The sequence below is a fragment of the Vanellus vanellus genome (genome assembly GCF_965231255.1).
Source record: "Vanellus vanellus genome assembly, chromosome: 2".
In the NCBI taxonomy this organism is placed as follows: domain Eukaryota; kingdom Metazoa; phylum Chordata; class Aves; order Charadriiformes; family Charadriidae; genus Vanellus; species Vanellus vanellus.
The window spans coordinates 116,733,197-116,760,159 of record NC_138906.1 but is presented as its reverse complement, the minus strand read 5'-3'; the positions used below and the strand labels follow the sequence as shown (position 1 = coordinate 116,760,159).

General features: G+C 39.3%; 1 protein-coding gene across 1 annotated transcript in view; it reads left to right on the top strand.

Annotated features, from left to right (window-relative positions):
• SMCHD1 (structural maintenance of chromosomes flexible hinge domain containing 1) overlaps positions 1 to 19,080 on the top strand; it is a 93,693-nt gene extending 74,613 nt beyond the window's left edge. The window contains exons 37-48 of the mRNA XM_082479587.1: positions 2,679 to 2,831; positions 6,882 to 7,008; positions 7,178 to 7,297; positions 8,684 to 8,769; positions 9,843 to 9,965; positions 10,237 to 10,427; positions 11,256 to 11,365; positions 12,711 to 12,781; positions 14,442 to 14,613; positions 16,679 to 16,837; positions 17,550 to 17,658; positions 18,684 to 19,080. Of these exons, the coding sequence (XP_082335713.1) occupies positions 2,679 to 2,831; positions 6,882 to 7,008; positions 7,178 to 7,297; positions 8,684 to 8,769; positions 9,843 to 9,965; positions 10,237 to 10,427; positions 11,256 to 11,365; positions 12,711 to 12,781; positions 14,442 to 14,613; positions 16,679 to 16,837; positions 17,550 to 17,658; positions 18,684 to 18,783 (1,521 nt within the window). The 3' untranslated portion in view covers positions 18,784 to 19,080. The remainder of the gene's footprint in view (positions 1 to 2,678; positions 2,832 to 6,881; positions 7,009 to 7,177; positions 7,298 to 8,683; positions 8,770 to 9,842; positions 9,966 to 10,236; positions 10,428 to 11,255; positions 11,366 to 12,710; positions 12,782 to 14,441; positions 14,614 to 16,678; positions 16,838 to 17,549; positions 17,659 to 18,683) is intronic.
• The last annotated feature ends 7,883 nt before the right edge of the window (positions 19,081 to 26,963 follow it).

The window sequence follows — 26,963 nt, the reverse complement described above, 5'->3', positions numbered from 1 at the left end:
GCATGTCAATTGAACCCCATTTCTTGTTGCCACAGGAAAAAAATGTTTCAAGAATAGATATACTGGGAAAACTCTTCTATATACAGCAGATCATAGGATTGTTACAGCTGGAAAAGACCTTTAAGATCATCAACCCTGATCTAACTCTACCAGGCCCACTTCTAAACCATGTCCCTGAGCACCATATCTAGACGGCTTCTAAATACATTCAACCACTTCCCTGGGCAGCCTGGTTCAGTCTTTGATAACACTTTCAGTGTAGAATTTTTTCCTAATGTCTAACCTAAACCTCCCCTGGCGCAACTTGATGCCATTTCCTCTTGTCCTATCAGTTGTAACTTGTGAGAAGAGACCAACGCCCACCTCTCTACAACCTCCTTTCAGGTAGAGAGGAACAGGGTCTCCCCTCAGCCTCCTTTTCTTCAGACTAAACAAACCCAAGTCCCTCAGCCGCTCCCCATAAGACTTATTCTCAAGACCCTTCACCAGCTTTGTTTCCCTTCTCTGGACTCTCTCCAGCACCTCAATGTCCTTATTGTGCTGTGGCGCCCAAAATTGAACACAGTACTCAAGGTGCGGCCTCACCAGTGCCAAGTAGTAGTGGATTTGTCATCCCTGGAGGTGTTTAAAAAAAAAAGGGTAGATGTTGTACTTAGGGACATGATTTAGAAGTGGTTTTGTCAGGGTAGGTTAGTGGTTGGATTTGGAGATCTTAAAGGTCCCTTCCAACCTCAGCAATTCTATGATTCTGTGATTCTAAGTACAGTGGGACAATCACTCCTCTAGTCCTGCTGGCCACGCTACTCCTGATACAGTCCAGGTTGCCGTGGGCCGCCTTGGCCACCTGGGCACACTGCTGGCTCATGTTCAGCCGGCTATCAATCAACACTCCCAGGTCCTTTTCTGCCAGGCAGCTTTTCAGCCACTCCTCCCCAAGCATGTAGCATTGCATGGGGTTGTTGTGATCTAAGTGCAGGACTCAGTACTTGGCTTTGTTCAACCTCATACCATTGGCATCAGCCCATCGATCCAGCCTGTCCAGATCCCTCTGTAGAACCTTCCTACCCTCAAGCAGATCAACGCTCCCACCCATCTTGGTGTCGTCTGCAAACTTACTGAGGGTAAGATACCGATACCCCTACGAGAACAAGAGGTAGCGATTGTGAAACCTCTCCCATCTGCTTATAGATTATTTCATCAGCCTCATCTTCCTGACTGGGCAGTCTGTAACAAACTCGCACTGTGGCATCTGCCTTGTTGGCCTTCCCCTTGATTCTTACCTATAGACACTCGACCTTATCATCACTGTCATTGAGTATTAGACATTCGTATCTCTCCCTGATATAGATGGCCACTCTGTCACCTCTCCTTCCTTGCCTGTCCCTTCTGAAAAGTTGGTAGCTATCAGTTGCAGCACTCCAGTCATGCAAGTCGTCCCACCACGTTTCTGTGATGGCAACTATATCATAGTTTTCCTGCTGCACAATGGCCTCCAGTTCCTCCTGCTTGTTGCCCATGCTGCATGCATTGGTACAGATGCACTTCAGCTGGGCTAATGATCCTGCAGCCTTCTTGGAGGGAGAAGCCCTAATTCCCACCAGGTCAGTCTCAGATGCTTCCATAGTTATCAGCCTGTCAACTTTTGTGTCTTTGCATGGATCACCATCCCCCACCTCCCCTGAGATGGCTGACTGTAAGACCTCACTACCACACTGTCCCACAGGTACCAGCATGCTGCTCCCAGGCTCCTTGCTAGCAAGATGTTTCTCTCCATGTTTTTTTTCTTCCAGAAGACAGTTTCTCTTAGAAATCTTGTATTAAAAAAAATGAGGTTTCCTGAACTTTGAATGTTCACAGGGGTACAGGGAGATCACTTAGCAGTTAGTGCCATGGGGAAAACAGACTCAACTTGTGGAAAATTAATTTAATTTATCACCACTTAAAATAGATGAGAGTAGTGACAAACAAAGACAATAAAAGTAAAGCAACACCTTCTGCCCCATCCTTTCCCAGGCTGAGCTTTGCTCCGGACTCCCCTACCTCTCCCCAGGTGGTGCAGGGGGATGGGGAATGGGGGTCACGGTCAGTCTGTAACAGCTCCTCTCTGCTGTTCCTTCCTCCTCACAGTTTCCCTGCTCTAGTGCGGGACTTGCTGTGGGCTGCAGTCCTTCATGAACTGCTCCAGCATGGGCCCTCTCTGTAGGAAATACCCACCTGCTCTGGCGTGGGGTCCTCCACAGGCTGCTGTGCAGATATCATCTGCTCCACCATGGTCCTTCAGAGGCTGCACTGCTCTACCGCAGTCTCCCCACGGGCTGCAGGGGAATCTCTGCTCTGGCACCTGGAGCGCCTCCCCCTGCCCTTCTTCTCTCACCTTAGTGTTCCCTTTGCTGTTTCTCTCTTTTTTTTTTTTTTTTTTTTTATTTTTTTATTTCTCCCCCTCTCCTCTGCCTGTGCATTTTTGCCCTTTCTTAAATACATTTTCCCAGAGGAACCACCATTTTGGCCTGAGGTGGGTCAGTTGGAGCCGGCTGGCATCAGCCGCTCCTCACAGAGACTGCCCCTTCAGCCCCCCTACTGCCAGCACCTTGCCACACAAACCCAATGCAGTATATAAGTGGATTACTTATTTCATTTCATGTTCCAAACTAACTTTTTTGTGTGTTTTTTACTTACAGGATGAATACAACAACCACACTGGACTTGATCTAGTTGGCAGAGTAATAGCAAAAATTAAGAGCCCCAATGAAGATGAAGATATAGAGATCCCGCAGTTTCAGGGGAAAGTCAGTACAATTGAGTTTCCATTTGACAGAGGATCAGCTGAAATTGTAAGTGTGACGGAATTACACAGTTAGCTCTGTAAGCAATGGATCTAATAAGGCCTATTTTCCTACAGTTTCAAAGTTGATCTTCCACCTTGTCATATTTTGTGGAGGGTTAGTGTGTATTGTAGCCTTCCCTTACTGATGAGTAGAAAAATTTATTTCTTCTCTGTTTAGTTGCTGATTTTTCAGAAAACCTGAAGGAAAGACACACTTTAAACTGGTTATCCTTTCCAAGCAAGGGAAGTTTATAACTACATTCAGAAACTCAGTTAGGGAGTGGGACATATAGGGGGATCCAGGATGTCTTTTCCTCATTTGAATTTCACATGTAGATAACACTTCAGCAACTTGTAGTTAAACCATTAATATTACCAATATTTTATATTTTTATTTATAAAATAAAAAACTATACTATCTGGCTGTAATATCTTAAGATCATTTAGTCTGACCTCTTCATACATATGTAATTACATTTTACCAGGTTCTCTTTACATTTTGTGAAGTTAACTGGGCTTACATATACTTTGCAGAAAGGCATCCTATCCTCATTTGAAGAACTAAAGATAAAAGTACCGCTTCTCTTTACATTTTATTTCAGTTATTAGTGCCCTTAACTGTTAAAAATGTTTCCCTTATTTCAGTTTGAATCTCTGGCTGTAGCATCATGCATACCTCTAAGAGTTCTGCATATTGTAGTCACATCATCATAGTGACTTTTTCTTCAACAAATACAGATTGAATTTTTAAAACCTATGAGTTGCAGCTGTAACAGTTGTTACAAGGTATAATATTAAAGCGTTAAGGTGTGCATATGCACAAAACCTGCACCTGGGGAGGAAGAATGCTAGGCGCCAGTATAGGTTAGGGGTGGACCTGCTGGGAAGCAGTTCTGAGGAGAAGGACCTGAGGGTCCTGGTAGACAGTAAATTACCCATGAGCCAGCAATGTGCCCTTGTTGCCAGAAAGGCCAATGGAATCCTGGGCTGCATAGGGAAGAGTGTGGCCAGTAGGTTGAAGGAGGTCGTTCTCCCCCTCTACTCTGCACTGGTGAGGCCACAACTGGAATACTGTGTCCAGTGCTGGGCTCCCCAGTTCAAGAGAGACAAGGAACTACTGGATAGAGTGAAGGGCAACTGAGATGACTGAGGGATTGGAGCATCTCCCTTATGAGGAAAGGCTGAGAGAGCTGGGACTCTTTGGTCTGCGGAAGAGAAGGCTGAGGGGAGCCAGGAAGGCTGAGGGGACCTTATTATTGCGTACAAGTATCTAAAGGGTGGGTTGAAGGAGGATGGAGCCAGGCTCTTTTCAGCAGTTCCCAGTGACAGGATGAGGGGTAATGGGCACAAGTTGGAACACAGGAAATTCCATTCAAATACACAGAAAAACTTCTTTATGATGAGGGTGACAGAGCACTGGCACAGGCTGCCCAGGGAGGTTGTGGAGTCCCCTTCCCTGGAGATTTTCAAGCCCCGCCTGGATGCAGTCCTGAGTAATGTGCTCTGGGCAATCCTGCTTTGGCAGGGGAGTTGGACTAGATGATCTCTAGAGGTCCCTTCCAACTCTGAAAATTCCGTGATTCTGTGAAAACCAGAAACTGTTCAAAACACACAAAAAAAATCCCAGCTGAGTGTAGAGCCACGCATTTGTTCCAAGTGGAGTGGTCGCAGTAATCTCTCTTAAAAGCCTACCAGGAACTTCCATCACTCACGTGGTGAAATAGGTATATAGGCATTTTTTAAAAGTTGCTGAAGCATCATATAAAAACTGCAGAGCAGAAGTATACCCCGACTTCATTTGGTTCCTCTGGTTGTCAGGTTTTACTAGCCTGTAACCAGTGGTGTCCCCCAGGGGTCAATACTTGGTCCAATTTTGTTCAATATATTCATTAATGACCTGGATGAGGGGACAGAGTGTATCCTCAGCAAGTTTGCTGATGATACCAAACTGGGTGGGGTGGCTGACACCCCAGAGGGCCGTGCTGCCATCCAGCGTGACCTGGACAGACTGGAGAGCTGGGCAGAGAAGAACCTAATGAGGTTCAACAAAAGCAAGTGCAAGGTCCTGCACCTGGGGAGGAAGAATGCTAGGCACCAGTACAGGTTAGGGGCGGACCTGCTGGGAAGCAGCTTGGAGGAGAAGGATCTGGGAGTTGTGGTAGACAGTAAATTATCCATGGCCCAGCAATGTGCCCTTGTCGCCAAAAAGGCCAATGGAATCCTGGGCTGCATAGGGAAGAGTGTGGCCAGTAGGTCGAGGGAGGTCATTCTCCCCCTCTACTCTGCACTGGTGAGGCCACAACTGGAATACTGTGTCCAGTTTTGGGCTCCCCAGTTCAAGAGGGACAGGGAACTGCTGGAGCGAGTCCAGCGAAGAGCAACTAAGATGATTAAGGGCTTGGAGCATCTGCCTTATGAGGAAAGGCTGAGAGAGCTGGGCCTCTTTAGCCTGGAGAAGAGAAGGCTGAGGGGAGACCTTATTATGGCGTACAAGTATCTAAAGGGTGGGTTGAAGGAGGATGGAGCCAGGCTCTTTTCAATGGTTCCAAGTGACAGGACAAGGGGCAATGGGCACAAGTTAGAACACAGGAAGTTCCGTTCAAATACACAGAAACACTTCTTTACGGTGAGGGTGACAGAGCACTGGAACAGGCTGCCCAGGGAGGTTGTGGAGTCCCCTTCCCTGGAGATTTTCAAGACCCGCCTGGATGCAGTCCTGAGTAATGTGCTCTGGGCAATCCTGCTTTAGCAGGGGAGTTGGACTAGATGATCTCTAGAGGTCCCTTCCAACTCTGATGATTCTGTGACTCTGTGAAATCTATGGAAATCTTCAAACAGTTAGAAGGTCACTTTGGGCAATTTTCAGTTATCTAGTTTATACGGAGTTCTCTGACTTTAGACAACTCACAAAAGTCATATGGAAAGGATTTGCTGGTTGTGATTCAAGTCACTTTTCGTATGACTCCCTAATGTGGAGGGGACACACTAATGTTTTTTTCATATCTTGAAATTGTTCCATCTTGTTTGTAAATATAAATATGTGCAATTAGCATCAATGTAATTAAGTGGGTAATCTGGCATGTTTACCTTTACACTGATGTTCAAGAATACTAAACTTGTTAATGAAGGAAAATGTTTAGATTTTTATTAGTATAAATTTTCTAGGGAAAAGATATTTCCACTACAGACTTATCCTGATTAAATATGTAGCTGCAATATTTTTGAAAGTCACGAAGACTATCTTTGAAGGTTATATATCTATCTCTTCTTTTAGGCTGCAACCACCTCTCTTGATTTGGCCACTTGAATAGCAATTTCTACATGTTAAAGGTGGAAACAGTATGAGTTTTATTATAAGCATTATTCATTTTATGCATGATACCTTTCCCAAAGTAACAGCACATTTAGATATTACCTATACTAATTGTATTTCTGTTTGCCATTATTTATGGTTTTATATTATTTCCTGTGTTTGTAAAGAAATGCGAAGGATTTAGTTTGTCTTTTCAGTAAGGAATTGATAAGAAATGGGATGTTCATGTTAGTGTTTGGATATATATTGTTCATTCATTTGGGACCTGCTGTCTACTTCCATGGTAACGGCAGTAACTTTAACTCAGCACTGGGAATAGTTTGGTTTTCCTTCTCTGTGTTTATGCATTGAGTCTTTTTAAAGTTCCGTTTGCATTTGCTCACATGCTGAATGAAGTGCAACTGAGGAAATCTTGCCTGCGGAACAGTGCAGATAATATTTTTTCTAAGCATATGTCTCTTAAATAAAATATATAGCCAAGAATAATAAGAAAATTTAAACAGGTAAAATGAAAATCTTAATTCTTAAATAATGAAATAGTTACTGCTAGATCTTCATATATTACTACTTTTTGTTAGGTTTAAAGGCATTTCCAAGCCAATACTTAAAACTGTAGTAATATTGTATAGACGTCGTGTTAGGTAACTTTATAAGATTTAGTATTTGAAGAATGTTTGTTTTATTTTGTGTGTTACCTCAAGTGTGAACATAAACTAATGTATGCTTGTTTGTTTGTTTTATTAGAATCTAGTGCTGGCTGAAAATAGTCCTGGAAGAGATAGCACTGAATATATTCTTGTATTTGAACCGGATCTGCCAGCTTTGAAAAAACCTTTGGAACCATACCGTCTGTCATTTATGTTTTACAATGGTATGTTTCAGTTACTCTAAAATGCTAGCTTGTCCTTAGAACCAGCTATTTTTAAGTCCATAATACTTTTTCAGAACTGTGTAGTAGCTGATGTTTAGATTTTTGCTGATGTTTAAACCAGCTATGTTACTGTATTTTCTTCTAAAAATATATATATTTATTTTTGTAGATTTCAAGAAGCAGCAACAGATGGCAACACTTACAAGGGAGAGAGACCAATTATCTCAGTCCATAGGTGTTTACAGAAATTGGTTTGATACTACTAATCAGCTTGTAACTGAAATGAAATGTAAGTTCAATCAAATATATAAATGCATTTCCTGGGAATCAAACTTTTTTCCCTTTAATAATTTTGAGAATATAGAGAGGGGGAGAAAAATCAGTATTGAAATCATGAGGTACAGTAATTAGAGGGGAGTGGAAGGGAGTATATCTTTGCATTAGCAGGAGAGCGTCTAGTTATTTGGGTGGACCTACCTATTAAGGGTCTTGATTTGAGGTAGGATATCAGAACTGTCAAAAGGACAAATGAAACAATGAAGTTGGTGGTCTGATTCTTTTTTCCTATGACTGCTTTGCACTCACATCTTTGCAGTGGATGTGTGAATGCTCATCCATCTGGAAATTCGACAGTTGCCTAAAAACAATTTTAGGGAATGAACTACTCTTTCAAGAAGTTAGTCTTATATTTTGAAAATGTTACTTCCCCCCGCACACACACACACACACATTTGACCCTATGTATTCAAAAGTATTGTGTAGCTATTCATTGTTTACCTCTGTGTTCTTCAGCAAATGTAATCCTTTATAAAGTCTGTTAAACAGCAGAGCAGTGTGAGGGTGTTGTTTATGGGAATGGGAGAGAGGAAGGAAATGTTTTCTTTGCATTATTTTTTTGTTTGAATCATCCTGTCTATGGATCAGAAGGTTTCTTTTAATAGATGCATTTTGAATTTTTATTTTAAGTAATCACTAAATGTAAATAAAGCATGCCGGTGTTTCTTGCAGTTTTAGTACAGGGCTATGCTCCTGTTACTTGCTTACTGCATGTTTCTATTATGGATGCAGATTCCTGAATTCCAGTGTGGAACGCAAAAAGTTTTGTTTCGTATTTGCAGACTTTTGCAGATCTGTAAGAGACTGAGTTAAAGCACAACATTACACTTCATGTTTAAATAATATTTCCAAATGTAAACCTGTTTGAATAGAAAGAGTGGGAAGCAATTCACCTGTTTACTCATTTGTTTTCAAAATTACTTCAGTCCACATATGAAAGTTGAGGAGATAGTGTCCAGAAACTGGGGTCCCATATAAGAGACAAAAGAGGGTAGTGTCGCCTACCACTCTTCTTTTCCCTCTTGCCATTTCACCTGTTGGAGAACCATTTGGAAAGATAATTGAGGATTAAAAATTAAAAAGAGCTTACCTTCTCAGACTGATGTAAGGACTAGACCTGTTGCTTCCTGAAGCTGAAGGAGATAGCAGCTGCTGAAATTGCTTAGAAGCTGGATAAATCACAATATCTTTGTTGACACGTGGACACATCCTTATATTCTGTGTTGAAATTGAGAAGTAGATACCATCAGGCGTGGGTGGCATAATTCAGAAAAGTTCTAAGAAATGTTCTGCTGCTTTCTAATATTTCCTTACTCTCTGTTGATTTTACTGGTTTCAGGTCAGGTTAAAGAAGCTGAAACAAGAGAGACTCACCTGAAAAACGAACTGAAAAAACACCAAATTGAAGTACCACAGATAAATACAGTAAGCACTACACTCCATAACATCTTAAAAATAAATTTAATCTTAATATGAAAATGATATCATTATAAACATTATTGAGTCACGCTGGTATACATATTGAATCACGCGCCTGTTACTGAAACCCTGAAAGCTTAAACCATGAGGAAAACTTGTGAATCAGTGCAAAACTTTTTTCTTGCTGCTGTTCTGTTAGTGTGACTGTCTCTTAAAGAAACAGCTAGAGAAATAAAAAAAAAAACAAACCTTTACTTTTTATCCTAATCTTATATTTGCCTTTCTGCTAAGGTTACCAGTTGTGTTACTGGTACTACTAGTTTTTATAATGGGGTTTTGCAGGCTGATCAGTATACACTGGATGTATTCTGGTGTAAGTAGACCAAAAGGAAGCACTTCTTTTCAGAAAACTGGAGAAATTGATATGTTACTGCCAAGATTGATTTAAAAGTAAATTTGAAAGATTCAGGACAATGTACCCCATTAGTAATTTCTCATAAAGATCCAGTTATACTTTAAAGAAACTTTTTAAATAAAATTTTCAAACTACAAACATTTTGGAAAAAAAAAAGATGTAAATTATCAGTTATCTTTAGATCAAATAAAAACAAATGTTACAGTCATTAATCACAAATCAGTAACATTAAACTATACATGTTCTGCAATCATGATACCCAAGTTCCCCCTGCTGGCTAAATTTTTTTGACCTGGACATAATCCCCTTCTAAAATGGTATCTTTTTGTACGTTTGTGGTTGTCTTTTCCTACTGATTTAAACTTTCTTCCGTTTTGGCTTTAATCAAGCTCTGGTAGCTCTTTGCGAAAAGCTCCCTGAAAGTCTCTAAAAAAAAAAAAAAAAAAAAAAAAGTAGTAATAAAACAGTTCATAGTCACAATTGCAGTGTACCCTCCTTTTGTGCTCCTCTGAGAATATATGCAGTGGTCCCCTATATATTCAGAGTCTGTTTCAGATTATTGAATAGTTTTTTGTTAGGAACTTAATTGACAACAGGTAAAGCAACTACTTCTGCAGCTTGGCCCAATGATATATGCTTGCTAACTTTAAATTTTAATTTTCAGCTTCAGTATGTGGATTCTCTTATAAAACAAAAGATGTTGGATCAGGAAGCAGTTATGAAACAGCCAAGGCGAACTTGTACTCTCCCAAACCATCCAAAAGGCAACCAGGATATTTTAGGCAAGGTGAGTTTTCTCTCAGAGAGCCTCAAATTAGTTTTGTTGGTTCCAGGAAGTGGTAGGGATGAAAAATTAGCCACCTGAATATTCAAGTAATTTTTGAGGAGTATTAAAAAGAAGATAGTGTTCTCAACCCGTCAGATGATCAGCTCTTTTAAGAGAGCCATCAGCAGGGGAATTAAATGTCTGATTGAAGTGTCAGGGTGACTGTGATTAGTCCTGAAAACAGGAGGTGGTCTTGACTTCTTTTTTGACTATTCTAACATCTTTGGTACAGATTGCACATTTAGCACAAATTGAAGATAACGAAGCAGCAAAAGTTATCTCTTGGCATTTGGCAAGCGACATGGACTGCGTAGTCACACTGACTACTGAAGCCGCTCGTTCTATTTTTGATGAAACTCAAGGTCGACAACAAGTGTTACCCCTTGATTCTATTTACAAGAAGACACTCCCTGATTGGAACAGGTAGAGAAAAAGCAATGAAATGTCTGCATTTGTATTGCATACTTCTTCGGCTTTTCTTTTTTCTAATTTGTTTTTTAAACTTCACTCCTATTAAAGAGTTGAAGTATAAAATTTCTGGCTTCATAATTATAGCAACAGTAAAGTCACTTGAAATGTTAGCTGAAATTGTAGCTTTATATCTTTAACTGCTGCACATTGTTCTTTATTTACTAGGAAGTTTCTATTAAAAAGAGAAGTCAATTTGCCTTTCTTTTCTTCACTTCTACATGTTTTCTAGAGTAGGAAGTTTTTTTGTAATAATTCTAGTGCTTCAAATCAAATTCTAACTTTTTAAAATTTAAAAAAAAAAAAATTCCAGAGTACATTCCCTAAAATCGTCTGTAAGTAATAGAAATTCATTCTGCTGTTTTGGTTTCCCGGAAAAAGAGGAAAATAGAATAATTCTGTGCCTCAAAATAATTTGCTGATGAAGATGACTGCTAATATCATAAAGAATACCTTTTAGAAAAGATGTGATGTGCAGATATATTTGTAATGTCCAAAATATCAGTTTCTATAAAATAGTGTATTAAAACTTGTCCATAAAATTAGTCGTATGAATTTGTTGGATATATGTCTCATGATAAATTAGTGTTTCACCAAAGCATCTTCAGTATAACTGGCCTTTCAGATAATGTTGGGATCAGGAGCATTTAGCACTTAATGTGGAAGCGTTAAGATGCATTCAGTTCAGTTTGAGATTTTTCACTAGATTGTCAGAAGCAATAATGAAATAAGGACAATTTTTTTTTCTCTTCTTCTCCCTCTCTCTCCCCTGTCTGTAACTAGGCCTTTACCTCACTTAAGGAATGGAAAAATCTACTTCAGACCTATTGGAAATCCTGTATTTGCCAGAGATCTGTTAACATTTCCAGATAATGTAGAGCACTGTCAAACAGGTAAATGATATTGAAGAAATTGTTCATAACTCCTTTCATTTTAATAAATGAAATACATAAACATCTCAAATCATAACCTATTCAGTAATATTCATTAAGACATTTGCAAATACCAGTGTACATTCCTTGTGAGGTCTGCTGGTGATGATGACATTGGCATTAAGTATTTGCCAACATCAGTTGTGAAAATTTTAGCAGTGACCACTGTCTTCTGCTTGTTGTTGTATTTTTATTTTCTCTGCTAGATATACTAGAAGATTTTTCTTTTTTAAATTACTGCAGCATTATCTTATTCCCAAGCTCGTGTAAGCAGAAACTGACAATCATGGTATTAGTTTTATGTTTTCATACTGCAGAAGTTAGTGCTTTTGTTAGGCTGTTTTTCCAGTCCTCTTCCTGTCAAAAATGTGTAGTGCATAGATTTACGAACACTCAGACCAAACTGTACATGACTATGTATGTTATGCTTAAATAGTTACAGTAAGAATAAGCTTTCAGGTTTTTTATAGATTTCAGTTTAGGGAACCATCATCCTCTCTCTCTTTCTAACAACAGAGCAGTACCTACCTTTTCCTATACTCAATTTCATAAATTAAGTACGCCTACTCCTTTATATGGAGAGTTGGAATCTGTAATTAGTTCAGTAAGTTTTTCATTTTACTTCACAACTTCTCAGTATTGAACTATTCCTCTCTATTGTTAAAAAACAAAAGAAAACAAAACATTTTTTTAGTCCAGCATATTTTCAGAAAGTTAAATGCTGTCAGAGACTTTAACTATACATTTTTCTTCATGTCCTGGGGGGGGAATTTAAAAACAACATTGCTTGACATATCTCATGCTAGGCTACATCAAGCTAGACTTTGTATAGAACAACATCTTTTATGAGCAGAAGAAAAGTCTTAAACTCAGTTGGATCATCAGCCTGTGAATATTCTTTTTTTTTCTTTGATGACCCATTATTAAGAAACATATTCAGAAACAGAACACAATTCAAGGAGGACTTAAAAAAAATTATCATTTATATAATTTCCTAGGACTTGGGATTTTATTATGTGTGTCTTCAAAAATATAAATATAAGATATCAAGAGTGCTTTGGTGCAAAATAATCAATTATATCATAATACTAAATTTTTTTCTTTATGAATTCTTTGATGAAAACAGAAGACGGCATGTTTGTCAATCTCAGAATAAAATTTCACTGAAAAAAAGATAATGGACATGCTATTTCCCTTGCACTTGTCTAAAAAGCTGTAATAATGATGCCTCAGAATTGATTTTTCAAAACACAAGTTATTTTGTTACAAAGAAATTTCATGGTTCAAAAAAAATTACATTTTTCAGTGTTTGGGATGCTCTTGGGTGACACTATCATTATAGATAACTTGGATGCCGCCAACCATTACAGAAAAGAGGTATGTTTCAATTATTCTTGATACTTTTTAAAACAAATATATTGCACAGCTACATATTTAATACATTACAAACCTAGAGTAATTGCTAAGATTAATGCTGCGTTAGCTATAAGTGTGTTTATTGTCTTTAAGCCTCGGTGCACTTCAGTGAATGAAATCTTTATTACTGGCACTGACAAAATTACCTCCATTCAACAAATTCCATTATGTGAATGTTGTCATGAAGCATGGGACTATGTCTTTAAGGACAAAAGTTTGTAGTTTTGCTGTTAGTGTTAAATGCAAACTCTTCAGTACATTCCTAGTCTTTGTATGTATAATAAAACACAGGAGTCTGAGGCACATGATGAAATTTCAGATCCACTAAAATGACTAAGATCTTGATGTGAAACTTTCTACACCTTTCTGTGGCCAATTTTATTTAGGTGTAATGGGACACATTTTAGCAGACAAGAGTCTGAGGAAGTCCTGACACTGGGCACTTTCTGTTGCAGCTTATGAGGTGGTTAGAATTCAAATAATGATTCAGCATAAGAATGTAGAACTGTATTGATGAAACATTAAGCTCTTGGGGCTGGATATTCTTATTTTTTTCCCTCTCCAGAAGTATAAGAAATTGTACTGCAGGGTGCTTCTTAAGACAACAAGTTAACAAGCAACATCTGGTGGCATCTAAAATTGGTTGCCTGTTTTGCTCAGCACAGATTTCCCGCTCTGTGCTGTGGGCCTGACCAGCTCTTTTACTGGTGATTCCATTCTCTTTTTATTGGCTATTGCTAGCTGGTAACCTGGGAACCGTCTTAAGTGTTTCTAAAGAGCATCTCATAAATATGGATATAATCATAGTAAAAACCAGATGATTGACATAAAGATTTTAATTTTCATCATGTGTTATAACCGTCTTAAGTGTCCATCAAGTGAACAAATAGCTACCATTTTTCAACTGTGAAGACTATGTGCCTCTTTCATCAAAAGTATATATTTTTTACTGCAAAATCAAACAGAAGAGACAGGAGAGTCAGACCTCAGTTGTTAATCAGTGTCAGGAGACAGACCATCTGGGTCTGTTCAAGAAAAAGAGTTTGTACATGTAGTCGTTTCTCAAAACGAGGTCTGGATCATTTCACTTGGTTAGTCTGTCACCCCATTTGTTTCAGTCACCCACCAAAGGTAAATTTCATCAACTATGTGGAAGTTTTATTGAATATGTTAATAAAAAATAAATATCTTGAATTTTAGATGCTTTAAATCTTGTGCATTTAAAAAAAAAAAACCTCCACCAAATAATTGAATAAGTGCTCACATTTTTTATCAATGGTAATATTTATTGCCATTACTTCATAGTATATGTTGACAATCAGCTTTTTCCCCAGTATAGATCTAAATTCTGTCCCCAGACTTCTGTTAAAACCTGAGGACACAAAAAACCCACCAAAATTTGGTTTTCATAATTATCAGCAGTACTGTTTAATTTTAATATATGTATTCTGTTACTTGAAAGCAAAAGTCATAACATGTAATTTCATAAAATGTTTTCTTATTAGAGAACAAGCTGCATCGTAGTTGAAAGATACAAAGCTTCACAACAGCATTGCTGAAAATTTGAATTTTTTTTTTCCATGGAGTTACTAATTTAGTATCCCTTTTTATACCTGTGTAGGTTGTAAAAATTACACATTGCCCTACTTTGCTGACCAGGGAAGGAGACAGGATTCGCAGCAATGGAAAATTTGGAGGCCTTCAGAATAAAGCTCCTCCAATGGACAAACTCAGAGGAATGGTATTTGGAGCACCCATGCCAAAACTTTACTCTACTTTATCTGGACAGATAGGTGGGTTAATGAAGTAATGAATATACAGAACTTCCAAAATTATATTGCTTGCCTATGTTTGCTATTTTCTTATGCAATATAAAAAGGAAAACTTCAATTTACCATAAAGTTATTTTTAAGAAATATGACCTGTACAGTGTTCTATTTGTGAATTTGCCTTGTCTTAAAAGCTATAGATATTAAATTTCCTGAAAGAAAAAATAATAATCCTGAGATATTCCCCCTTTTTCTTAGTCTTATTAAAGAAAGAGCATAAGCAGTGGTAATTATTCAAACAGCAGGCATGAGAAGCTTGAGCTGATTGAATTCCAGCATTCTTGAAAAACAGAAGTTTCAGGTTTCTCCTCTGAAAACACCATACATCAATGTAGAATTTCTTATGGTGCAAGCAAGCTCTATGAAGCTGTGGTAGAAAAATTCCTGTTGTCATCAGTCATGCACAACATCTTCTACATTATTTCCCTAACAAGAAGATACCTTATATTTCCTGTGGGATCACTTACATTTCGTTATGTGCTTAGATTCTTCTTTTCAGAGTAAAGGTTATAAATTAAATTAAAAGGTAGCAGCTTCTGATGTGTAACAGCTGACCTGACTGATTTGTAAAACATTGAAGAGTCTTATTCACAAATAAGGTTGTCCTCTCTTTTGAAAATTAAGTATTTAAGAACATAAAGTTTTTCCATGACAGTACTCCTCAAAATGCGCAATGAAGAGGAGTGAGGAGAGAGAGAGGCAGAACACACATTTACTCTATTGGAGTAGCCTTATATATGAGCAAACTACTTAACATTGGCCAGTTGAGGGAGAAGGCTAAAAAGATCTTTCCTAGATATTTCAGAGAAAATACATTATATGTGGGAAAAACAGAGTAAGCATTTAAACTACAGACTGAATTGTGCTGGGTTTAGCACACTTTATATTTGTCTATCAATACATTTTCAATTGCTGAACTCCATTATTATCCAGTGTGAATTAAATTGGAATTGTCTATAATTTAGTACAGGAAAAATCATGGTAGAAGAAAAAGGCATATTTGAATTTCACTTGGATTACTAGACATTACTTGGTTACTAGACATATAAAGGAAAATAATAGTTAAATTCCATATAAAGGACAGCACCTCATTACACAAGACTTGTTTTGAACTGAATTTCAGCTTTAACATTAGTTGTGACTTGCTCTTCTTCTATGTTTGTAGCATAAAAGGAAAGTAGTTGCTTAAACTGTGATTACACTGACAAGGTACTTCTAAAATAAATCATACTAAGAATTTACAGTGCCTTTTGTCAATCTGCAGTAACTATGTGTGTGAACCCTTTCACCCTGTGGCAAACATAAGATAATTTAGTTTTCAGTTAAGCTTTGTGCAAACTACCGCATATTCACCACAAAGTAAAATGAATGAGCCTGGGTTGACGTGCTTGAACCCTTTGTTTATTACTTGACATATTTATTTAATGCCTGGACAAAGAAAAAATCTTCACCTCGTATGTTAAAAGAGGAACAAAGTTTGTCAGCAAAATATTCCCTTTTTTACCTGAGTCTACTGCTGTTTACTTGTTAAAATTTCCATAGGTGGGACAAAGTGAAACTCAGTAAATGTTCTCTTGTTCCACAAGGTGGACTAGAATTCAAGCCAGTAATACAAGCTTCAGCTTTGTAGCACTAGAAGCAAAACATTCGACAAGCACATTTAACGGCATCAAAGGTAGAGGATTCAGTTTGGAGCACGCAAGTGACAAGATGTATAAGGAAATACCTATTTGCCACGTCATTTTCAGAGTTTGCTGGTACTTTACAGTGATCTAAGATACGGGCTCAAAAAGAAAAGAGAAATGAAAATATTGGACGTGATTTTTTTTTTTTCAGTCTGTCTTTACAGTCATTTTAAGAACAGCCACTGGTCTGCTATAAGTTTGGGTGGGTTTTTTTCAGTAGTGCTTTTGAAAGATATGTTTTCTTGTGAATCTTATATATTGTCTGGATTGTATTTGGTAGCCTTCTGACTCAAAATGACCATTTCTTTACTGTTTTGTGGTTTATTATTTTATTCTTCAATTAGATCTTCTTCAGCAATACCGTGCAGCAGTGGTGAAACTTGATAAAGCGAATAAGGACCTTGATTTACAATTGCAGTCACTTAACACTCCAGAAATGCAAAAGAAAAAACAGGAACTTGCCGAACAAGAGAAAAGCCTCAAGCTAATAGAACAAAAATTGGGTAGGTTATTGTATTATATTTTTGGTGTCCCAAAGGAGAACTGTTAACTGCATCCAGATGTATTCTACTGTTACAAACTTAACAAATTCAAACTACAAGAGAAGATTGTTAAAATTCATTAAGAGCTTAGAGATGTCTCATTTTAGAGACAGAATAGAAAAACTGTATGTAGTATGATGCTGTGGATATTGCCTAGACCATCACTGCCCTTTAATGTGTTCAGATAATAAAAATGTGGTCAGTTGGTGTCTTGTGAACAAGAAACTGTGATCTCACTAATACGACATTACATAACTATTAGTCTGGCTGGCCCACTGGAGAACTTTCACATTCTTTTTGAGATGACTGCGCAGTAAAGAGCTAAATTGCTTTTGCTAAGGAAACACAATCAAAACATTATACTATAAAAAGAAACACCCCTAATTCTGCAAGGATAGTATTTCTTAGAAATGTTTTTTATGTCCATATCAAATCATTTATGATATTTCAAAATACATTTAAAAACCCAACATTTACTTTGTGACAACTGTAAATAAAGCAAATGTTTTTACCTGTCATCTTTGAATGCAGTTTCAGACATAAGGTAACTATAAAATTTATGGCACGTCTAAAGCCTTACTTCAGAGGTCTAACACTACTGTTACAGGGTCCATTTATAACGAATAGGATTAATATTTTTTTTAATTTGTTCTTACTTGCAACTTTTTCATAGGTATGACTCCGTCCACTGAATCGTTACTTCAGCCTATAACGTTAGACATGTCTGACACCCCCATCCCTCCCAAAAGAATGCGAAGAGAAACAGTAAAAAAATTGTATAGGTAAGTCTATTCTGAATCTTGTCATTACTTTCCCATATTCTGAATTCAAAGCAAAAACTAGTTTGGTTTTTTGCATGGAAGGGTTTTTCTTTTAATTCATATTTATATACAATAACCAACAATGAGCAGAGTTTGCGTAAGGCTGATTTTCAAGGTAATTTTTATTTCCTTTAAAGTTTCTGCTGTTATTTAAGCTTGATATAAAGATTTGCTTGCTAATTCTAGTTCTGTTTCTCTTCATGAACTGATTAATTGGCATCTTTGTGCATTTGTGTTCCCCGTTTTTTCTGGTATATTCAACTCTGTTACACCCCAGAAATATTTGAGATGGCTTAATCCATGAACTCTTTTAAGGTTCAATGTCAAATACTGGGCAGATGAACAGGGAATGAATTATTCGTACAGAACAGAGAAAGAATCATTCTTACATAACTTTTTCTAAGTAACTGTCTGAGGTGAGCTGGTGGTAAAGTATTTAACACAGCTATCTCTTTACCTGTGTATCTACTTCTGCATTGCCTCTGTGGCTAATGAGCATTTGTAGACACACACACAAAAAAACTCTGTGGGTCTGTATCTTTAAAATGACATGGAATTGACTTTTCCTTCTCTCATGTCTCTCCTCATGACTGCATCATTGTCTTTGCTGAACTACGGTCACATTTTTGAGATTATTTAAATCTTATTCAGTTGTATTCTGTAAATCTCAGAATGAGTTTTCACTATATTGCTATGTCTCTTTATTATTTATATTTTTTATTATTTTAATTTTTTTATCCACATGTAGAACTTAAGTGGTCATGTATTTAAATGATCTAATATTAGCCTGATGCTATTGCTCGTTTTAACAAAATAATAACAAGAATGAGACGCTGTGCACAAATATGGGGTTTATAATATTTATACTAGTGGGAGCTTTGTGCTTTTGCATCAAATATATCAAATAGGTATATATCAATAAAAAAACATATATATGGAAAAAAAAGGGCTTGGTTTATAAGCTACTGTGCTATGTTTTTGTTTAGCTCAGAAGAATGGATCTCCTCTCCCACAAAGAAGCAACAGCAACTGCTGCAAATATCCCCTTCAGAACTTAATGGAACTCCACGAAAGAGGAAGGCATAGACTGATGAGACTTGCTGGAAATAGCTATGTATTGAAAATGTGAATACGTTCAGTTAACGGAAACATTCACGTTGTATTACCCATTGCTATGAAGATTTTTATACTGATAGAAGATATAAATGTATTTCAGTTAGTAGTAACAAAAATTTAAGTATTTAACATTGATAGCCTAATTTTGTATAGTTAATTTTCATTTCTAAAAGCTTTCAGAGTTTTTATGTTCACGTGTGAAAAAAGTTTAAAATATATCCTTTTTTATTTATGAAAAAATCAATCTTTTCAATAAAACTGCTTCAATACAAAGCACTGTCAATATAATCGATTGTAACAAGTAAGTCAACAGATTGCGCCATGAAATGAGATCTGAATTTAAACAGCATTCCAGGCTGTCTTGGGGAAGAGAACTTTCTGGACTGCTCTTTTCAGATGGATGGGCCATCAAGCTAATACCAATTTGAAAGGGAGGGTTGAAGCAGCAATATTCTGAGATCTAACTGCAGCTGTTTGTAGAGTCTTCAGACAGTTACCAACAAGCCAGTGGCTCAGGCTACGTCCAAGGTGTTGACGTGGGAATTCGTATCTCCGTCAGATAGTGCCAATGGAAAAAACAAAGTAGTAGCATGTGAGTATGAAAAGCGTAACAGGTTTACTGTTTTATGGATTGTGGGAGAGTGGTGAGGAGGGAGACTTCATGGGTGCAAATGAGATTTAATATTGTACCAATGCTAACTGCCTTTCAACATCCGTACTACCTCAACCCTCATAAAAGAACTTCACTGGTTAAGCAGGTCAAAAATTGGTCTTTGACACCAAAAATGTAACTATGACAGAAGGGTTTGAGTAGGAAATGGTAACATCACAAAGGAAAAAGAAAAAGCCTTACAGCTGAACTGTGTGTATGCGTTTTAAGAGTTGGAAATGGAGACTTAAGCTGGAGGTAAAATAATCATGTTGGGAAACTGTAGATACCTGGACAGAATTTTACTTTATAAGGCTGTCTCCAGCTTTTTTTTTTTTTTTTTTTTAAATTCTGTTGGCTTTCATAAATACCTAAAGAAAACTAAAGTTTTCCATGGTTTAAGGAAAGGAGTCTTAAAATGCTAGAGAAAATAGTCAACAGGTAAATGAGAAAAAGAAAAAGGGAGGATGTGTGTCAAAAAAACACAAGGATTTTAGTAATGTACAGGGCAGAAAGGGACCAGGCATGATTAAAGATACAATTTCAGCCAGGTCAGAGTGAGCAGTTGGAAATAGGCTTGATTGGATGAAAAAGATAGGCCAAGAGTAGAAATCTGAACTTGAGACAGTATAATTAGTTGAAGCTCTCTAGATAAAGAGTGCATCAGGAGAAGGTGTTCAAGGATGCGGACGTGGTGGTTCACACCAGCCTCAAAGAATTTCTGCTTTGGAGTGAAAATTGGTATCAAATCTCCTGATTTATCCTTGCTCAGCAACCAGTATTTTATATACAGCTTTTCTGAAAAGGGACATTAAACATAAGACATGATGACATACTGATGGAAGTTTCAGCATGCTGGTCACTGGCGTGCATCTCTATGACATTTCTAATAAAATGAAATTTCTCCAAATTAAGGATGCACTGCATTCCTATGGTGGAAGGGTCTCCAAAACCTCAAGTCTTAATGGTAGTCTAAATTATTTTAGACATCAATTTGTCCTATTCTTAAAGAAAATAAGTATATTCAAGTATAATGTGACATTAGCCAAAGACTGCTAGCCCTGCCTCATGCCTTTTTCCTGTTTTTCTGAATTTAGACATCAAGACCTGAACCAGGCAGCTATAATGGAGGGTTTGCCACATAAGAAATTGTCCCACCACACCAAGTTACTCGGTAGTACTTCTTTTAACTGCATTTATTTTAATTCTGACATCTGCCTAACCCCAACCTCCAGCCTCTGGATGACCCTGAATCCTATTTGATTAAATACCTTATTCTAGCAGAAATGTTTCCTTTTGAAACTCATCTTCTGCCTTCAGTGGTCCGTATAGGCACTCCCAGTGCCATGTGATGTCTCTCTCTGCTGGAAGAAGCAAACAGGAAATTAAGGCTGGTTTCCAGAGTTGTGCAATAGCTATTGGAGATTTCAGGAAATTTCACCAGGGAGTTTTCAGGATTTTTCAGCAGTGATTGCAGGTCATTACAGTGCAAGTTACTGCCTTGCATAGCTGGTTGGGGCAGCTGATATGGTCCTGACAAAACATTCAAGCTCCGAAGGTAAGTGTCTTTTTTTTTTTTTTTTTTCCTTCTTTAACCCATTCTGTACTCTGTAGCGGAGCAAACTAGGGCATGTATGTTGTCCTCACTTATTTCATGAGGGGCTGGTGGAGAGCCGTGCAGGAAATGTGAGAGGACATGGTTCTTGCTGGGGCCTGGGCCAGCTCATGGGACCAAGGAGCTGGTTTCTGATGGAGGCTGGAAGCAGCTCCAGGCGGGGAAGGGCTGCTGCCTGCCACTCCCCCGCAGGGAGGTGGAGCAGCTGCTCAGCAGGGCTGGGCAGTGATGGGACATCAGGTCTGGCCCTGACTGTACTGCAGCTGGTGGCACCAGCCACAGAGTGGGGCTGGCTGGGAGTTCCCAGGGCAGGAGGGGGAGGCAGGAGCAGCTGGGGGACCTGGGCAGGACAGGGTTTGCTCCACAGAGGCAACACCTCTTGGGTGCAGGCAGAGTGATGGGTTTCTTTGTCTCAGCGAGTCGAAGGGAAGCAGAGCACGGAGGGAGCTCTGCTAGCAGGGGAAATGGGGATGGAAGTAAGAGTGCCTCCTCTAGACTTCACCTTCTCCCTTTTTCCCCAACAGAGACTGCCAGAGACACTCGCGTGGTGCTGCTGTCCCCATGTGGGGCAGTGTCTGCAGTGGGCACTACTGTGCAAAGGCCTGTCACTGTACCATTGGGAAGCTGAGTAGGAGGCCCATTGCTGTGCCAGGTGACCCCATTCCACACGGTGGGCTCTGTACACACACCTTCCCCCCTCCCCACCGCAGTTTTCCTGCTCAGAAGGTAGATTAGATTTCCCCCGTTGAAAGACTGGAGACCTTGTCCTTGGCCCAGCTTGGTTGCTCCCCACCCCATCAGACCCCAATATCGTCATGTTGTACGCTGGGCTCATCATGGAAATCAGAGCACTTGTCACTTCAACAAGGAGAGACAAGGAGCTGCACCTTTGCAGTGTCAGCTGCTGAGTTCTCCTGTAGGCCAGCCGACCTCTGACAAAGTGTATCAAGAGAAAACCTAATGCGAGTCCTGTGCCTGGGCTTGTGTCAGCAACTGTACTTCCCTTTTTCTTCCTATTCTCCATTCCTTCAGCAGAGGGGAAAATGTTAATGGCAAGGCTTTTTTCTTCTTTCACCCGCCCCTAAAGGACCATAGCTTGAATTGGTGCTTAAGCTCTACTTCCCCTAGGCTGGTGTGTACTTCCGTGCTTTCTGCTGTTTCCCCAACAGCTGTGTCAACCACACACTCAGTCCCACTGTCTGTGTCATTGATGAAGATATTTAACAGTACTGGTCCCAATAAGGACCCCTGAGGGACACCACTTGTCACCGATCTCCATCTGGACATTGAGCCCTTGACCACTACCCTTTGGATGTGATCATCCAACCAATTCCTCATCCACCAGCCTGTACTGATACCAGGGGTTCCCCCGACCCAAGTGCAGGACCCTGCACTTTGCCTTATTGGACCTTGTGAGGTTCACAAGGGCCCACTTCTTGAGCTCGTCAAGGGGCCTCTGGATGGCACAGGAAAGACATGGACCTGTTCTAGCGAGTCCAGAGGAGGGCCACGAAAATTATCAGAGGGCTGGAGCACCTCTCCTGTGAGTACAGGCTGAGAGCTGGGGTTGTTCTGCCTGGAAAAGAGAAAGCTCTAGGGAGACCTTATAGCAGCCTTCCAGTATCTGAAGCAGGCCTACAAGAAAGCTGGAGAGGGACTTTTTACAAGGGCATGTAGCGATAGGATGAGGGGTAATGGCTTCAAACAGGAAGAGGGTAGATTTAGATTACATATCAGTAAGAAGTTTTTTTTATGATGAGGGTGGTGAAACACTGGCACAGGTTGCCCAGAGAGGTGGTAGATGCCCCATCACTGGAAACATTCAAGGTCAGGTTGGCTGGAGCTCTGAGTCAACCTGATCTAGCTAAAGATGTCCTTGCTCATTGCAGGGAGGTTGCAGCAGGTGACCTGTAAAGGTCCCTTCCAACCCAGACCATTCTATGATTCAAACAAAGAACTCCATTTTACTTGATGCTGCTCAGGTCTTTGAAGATTCATTAAAAATAAATATTAATTGTTTGGGCAAATACTCCATTCCAGGAGTCGGTTTACTTCATTCTTTTTTGTTGTTAATCCTGACAGTCATTTTCTACTGGTACCTTCATCCCGCTTTATCACAGTTTGTATTTTCTGACTCCTCAAGTATACTTCTCTTTCACTTTCTTTTTTTTTCCATGTGATAGCAGCAAAGGAGTCAGCATTGTTTTTAAAGGTCTTTTTTTTTCATCTCTTTTCTCAGCCAGTGGAACGGGGGTTCTTAATCAAAGACTTTTATGATTATAGAATGTGGCTCAGGTTGTGGTGGTGTCATTTTATGGATATTTAATAAAGCATTAGTAAGGAACTGTCATTAAAATGTTGCCTGCCTTCATGCATCAACACTTCCTCCCAATAAATTCTGCTCCCAAGTTTTCTTCATATTTGGGAAACAAAGCCTGTTAAGATTGCATTTCATTAGCACACAGCAAGCATAATCGTTTCCACTGAGGCAACCATCACAGAACAGATCTGCAGTCAATTCCTTTTCACCTGCCAGGATGCAGTCCAGCAAAGGAGAAGCCCAAATGAGTTTTAGTATTTTCTTTTTAAAAAGTCTGTTTGCTTATCCTCTAGCAATTAAAACACATTTTACTGATGGTAGCAGTAACAGTATCTTTCAGTATGAAGTAGCTATTAGCCTCCCTTTCTGCCTGTTACTGGACAGGGTGTATCCAGTGATCTTGACATTCCTGCCACAACAGATCATCTCCCCAGGCTTCAGCAACAGGGATCATTTCTGTTTCATAAAAAGTATGGACGTGTGTGTGCATACACACACAAAGATACATATGTATATGCACACATATTATTCCTCTGCTATTCTGTATTTCCATAAACAAGGTCTTCCACACCCACTGAAGCCATGGAAATGCACAAAATTGCAACAGAGTGACAGTGTTGACCAGATGTACTTATGCTGTACTATCATAGAATGGTTTAGGTTGGAAAGGACCTTGAAGATCATTGAGTTCTAGCCCCCCTGCCGTAGGCAGGGACACTTCCCACTAGACCAGGCTGCCCAAGGCCACATCCAGCCTGGCCTTGAACACCTCCAGGGATGGGGCCTCAACAACCTCTCTGGGCAACCTGTGCCAGTGCCTTACCACCCTTAAAGTGAAAAACTTCTTCCTAATGTTTAATCTGAACCTGCCCTCTTCCAGTTTAAAGCCATTCCCCCTTGTCCTATTGCTACATGTCCTAGTAAAATGTCCTTCCCCAGCTCTCCTGTAGGCCCCCTTTAGGTACTGGAAGGCTGCAATAAGATCTCCCCGGAGCCTTCTCTTCTCCACGCTGAACAGCCCCAACTCTCTCAGCCTCTCCTCATAGGGGAGGTGTTCCAGCCCTCGGATCATCCTCGTGGCTCTCCTCTGGACACGCTCCAGCAGGTCCATGTCCTTCTTATGTTGGGGACTCCAGAGCTGGATGCAGTACTCCAGGTGGGGTCTCACGAGAGTGGAGTAGAGGGGCAGAATCACCTCCTTTGACCTGCTGGCCACACTTCTTTTGATGCAGCCCAGGATACGGTTGGCCTTCTGGGCTGCGATCGCACACTGCTGGCTCATGTTGAGCTTCTCATCAATCAGCACTCCCAGGTCCTTCTCCTCATGGCTGCTCTCCAGCCATTCCCCACCGAGCCTGTATTTGTGCTTGGGATTGCCCTGACCCAGATGTAAGACCTTGCACTTGGCCTTGTTGAACTTCATGAGGTTGGTTTGGGCCCACCTCTCCAGCCTGTCCAGGTTCCTCTGGATGGCATCCCTCCCCTCCAGCGTTGGTTACAAGGAACAAGGAAATGGTTCCAAGAAACAGAGCACTCTCAGCTTTAGCAAACAAAACTTAGGTATAGATGTGTGCATGTAAACTTATTGAATGCAATTTTGTTTTGAACCAAACTATACTTAAAACTAAGGAAAATTTCCAGATATTAGAAGCAAACAACAAGCACCTTCAATTTGCAAATATATTAATTCCACAATTTTTGCTGTATGTTCAATTATGTTAATGGGCTCTTGCAACTCTCACCTGTTTTTATAGGACTGAGTATTTACGAAAGCACTAAAGAAATCCCCACTTATTACTTTGTGTGTAATTATATTATAGTATGCTAGCAGCTAGCTGTTTAGGACTACAATATTTAGGCCTTGTTTGTATGCACCCAATCAAGCACACGTGTAATTTGCAAAAGAAATGTGCCACGAAGTATAGACCTTCCTTCAATTTGCCAAAATTGAAAATATTTTATGACACCAGAACTGTTTCCCAGTCTTACACAAGAACAAATAATGTAAGATTTTGTATTATTATTTTTCATCTAATAAAATAGTCCAAGAATTTTTGCCTAAACTATATAATATTAACTTTTTTTGTAGTAAAGGAATGTTACATTTTAGTTGCTTGAAGAACATTTAGTGGGCTCTTATGTCCTATTATCCACTCCCTTTTTATCCCTCATCCTATAACTTTGGCAAATCAGCTGAACCGTATCATGCAAGAAATACACAAATTGTTGCATTCAAGTCTAATTTCTAGAACAGGGCAATTACTTTGGTTTGCCCCAGTTATAAGTTTAGAAGAATGGTGAAACAATTAACGAACTGCGGGAACCTCTCACTCATCTTTTTTCACAAAAAAAAAAAAAAAAAAAAAAAGTAGGTTAAAAAGTTACTGAATAACAAATTGGATTATTGAATTAAAAGTTGCTGCTACTTTGTTTAACAGAAAGTATCCCAAAAACCTAAAAGTTAACTTTCTCCAGCAAATGGCTAGTGAAAACAAGTATTTCATATTACACACAGCTCCTGGTTTTATCATGTTCTTATGACTAGATCCAAAACATAGTAATGAAGTGGCAGTATCATGAGTACTTAATTAAAGACTACCTCATAGTAAATGGCAAGGTGGACTGCCACGCTCCTGCTTTGTCTTCCTTTCAAGAACCTGTCTTTTTAACTGTAAAGATCTTTTAGCATGTACATGCACGCATGTGTGTAATATCGACCCTAAATTAAGGACTGCTCTATTTGAAGTCACAGATAGCAGGACCACCTCTGCTCCAGCTGGAAGAACCGGTTGTGCAAGAAGAAGATTCATGACAGCTTGAGGAATGCAGTGAAAAGAATTCTTCCGAAACAATGGAGGAGGCCATTCTGCAAGTTGCTCAAGAGCTTCTTTTCTTCAGTAGAGTCCTGGGGCGATTCTAGGACAGAGGATGTCTTGTGAAAAGTGAGAAGGGATGGTTAGAAGTCCTCATAATGTTAGGGATTTCTGGCAGAAGTAGTCATGAGAGTAGTTTTAGTAATGCATACCAGAGCTAGCTCAGTGATGGGAGGAAATCAAAGCAGAGCTGCTGAAGTAGAAGCCCACTGAAGACTGGTACACATGCAAGAAGCCTCACATGCTGAAATTGAGCCTGCTTTTGTTGCAGCTGGGCGTTTTGGCAGATAAATTGGCTTCAGAGAGCTGCCTTCAGTATAGCAACTGTATCTTCCATCATCCACGCCTGAATTGACCTGAAGGTCTGAAGGTATAAAGAAAAGCTGAGTGAAACTGCTGCAACAGTGTGGTAAAAATGGGGATAGGTTAGATGAATTACTAAATAATGGTGTGTGGCTGTTGCAGTGTGTTGTTAGACAGACATGTGCAAGCGTGCAACTAATCATGTCCTTCATTGGCATTTTAACCACTGTTTGGAAGTTTGTAATTACATTCTGTGTGAAGAGCCTTCAGATGCCAAAGGCAGTTTATTGTCATGCAGAGCTTGAAGGGAAAAAAGTCTCTCTGAAAGTGGGTGGTCGGGCCAAGACTGACTTATCCAGCTGGACTCTGGCTGGAGATTTGATCTACCTG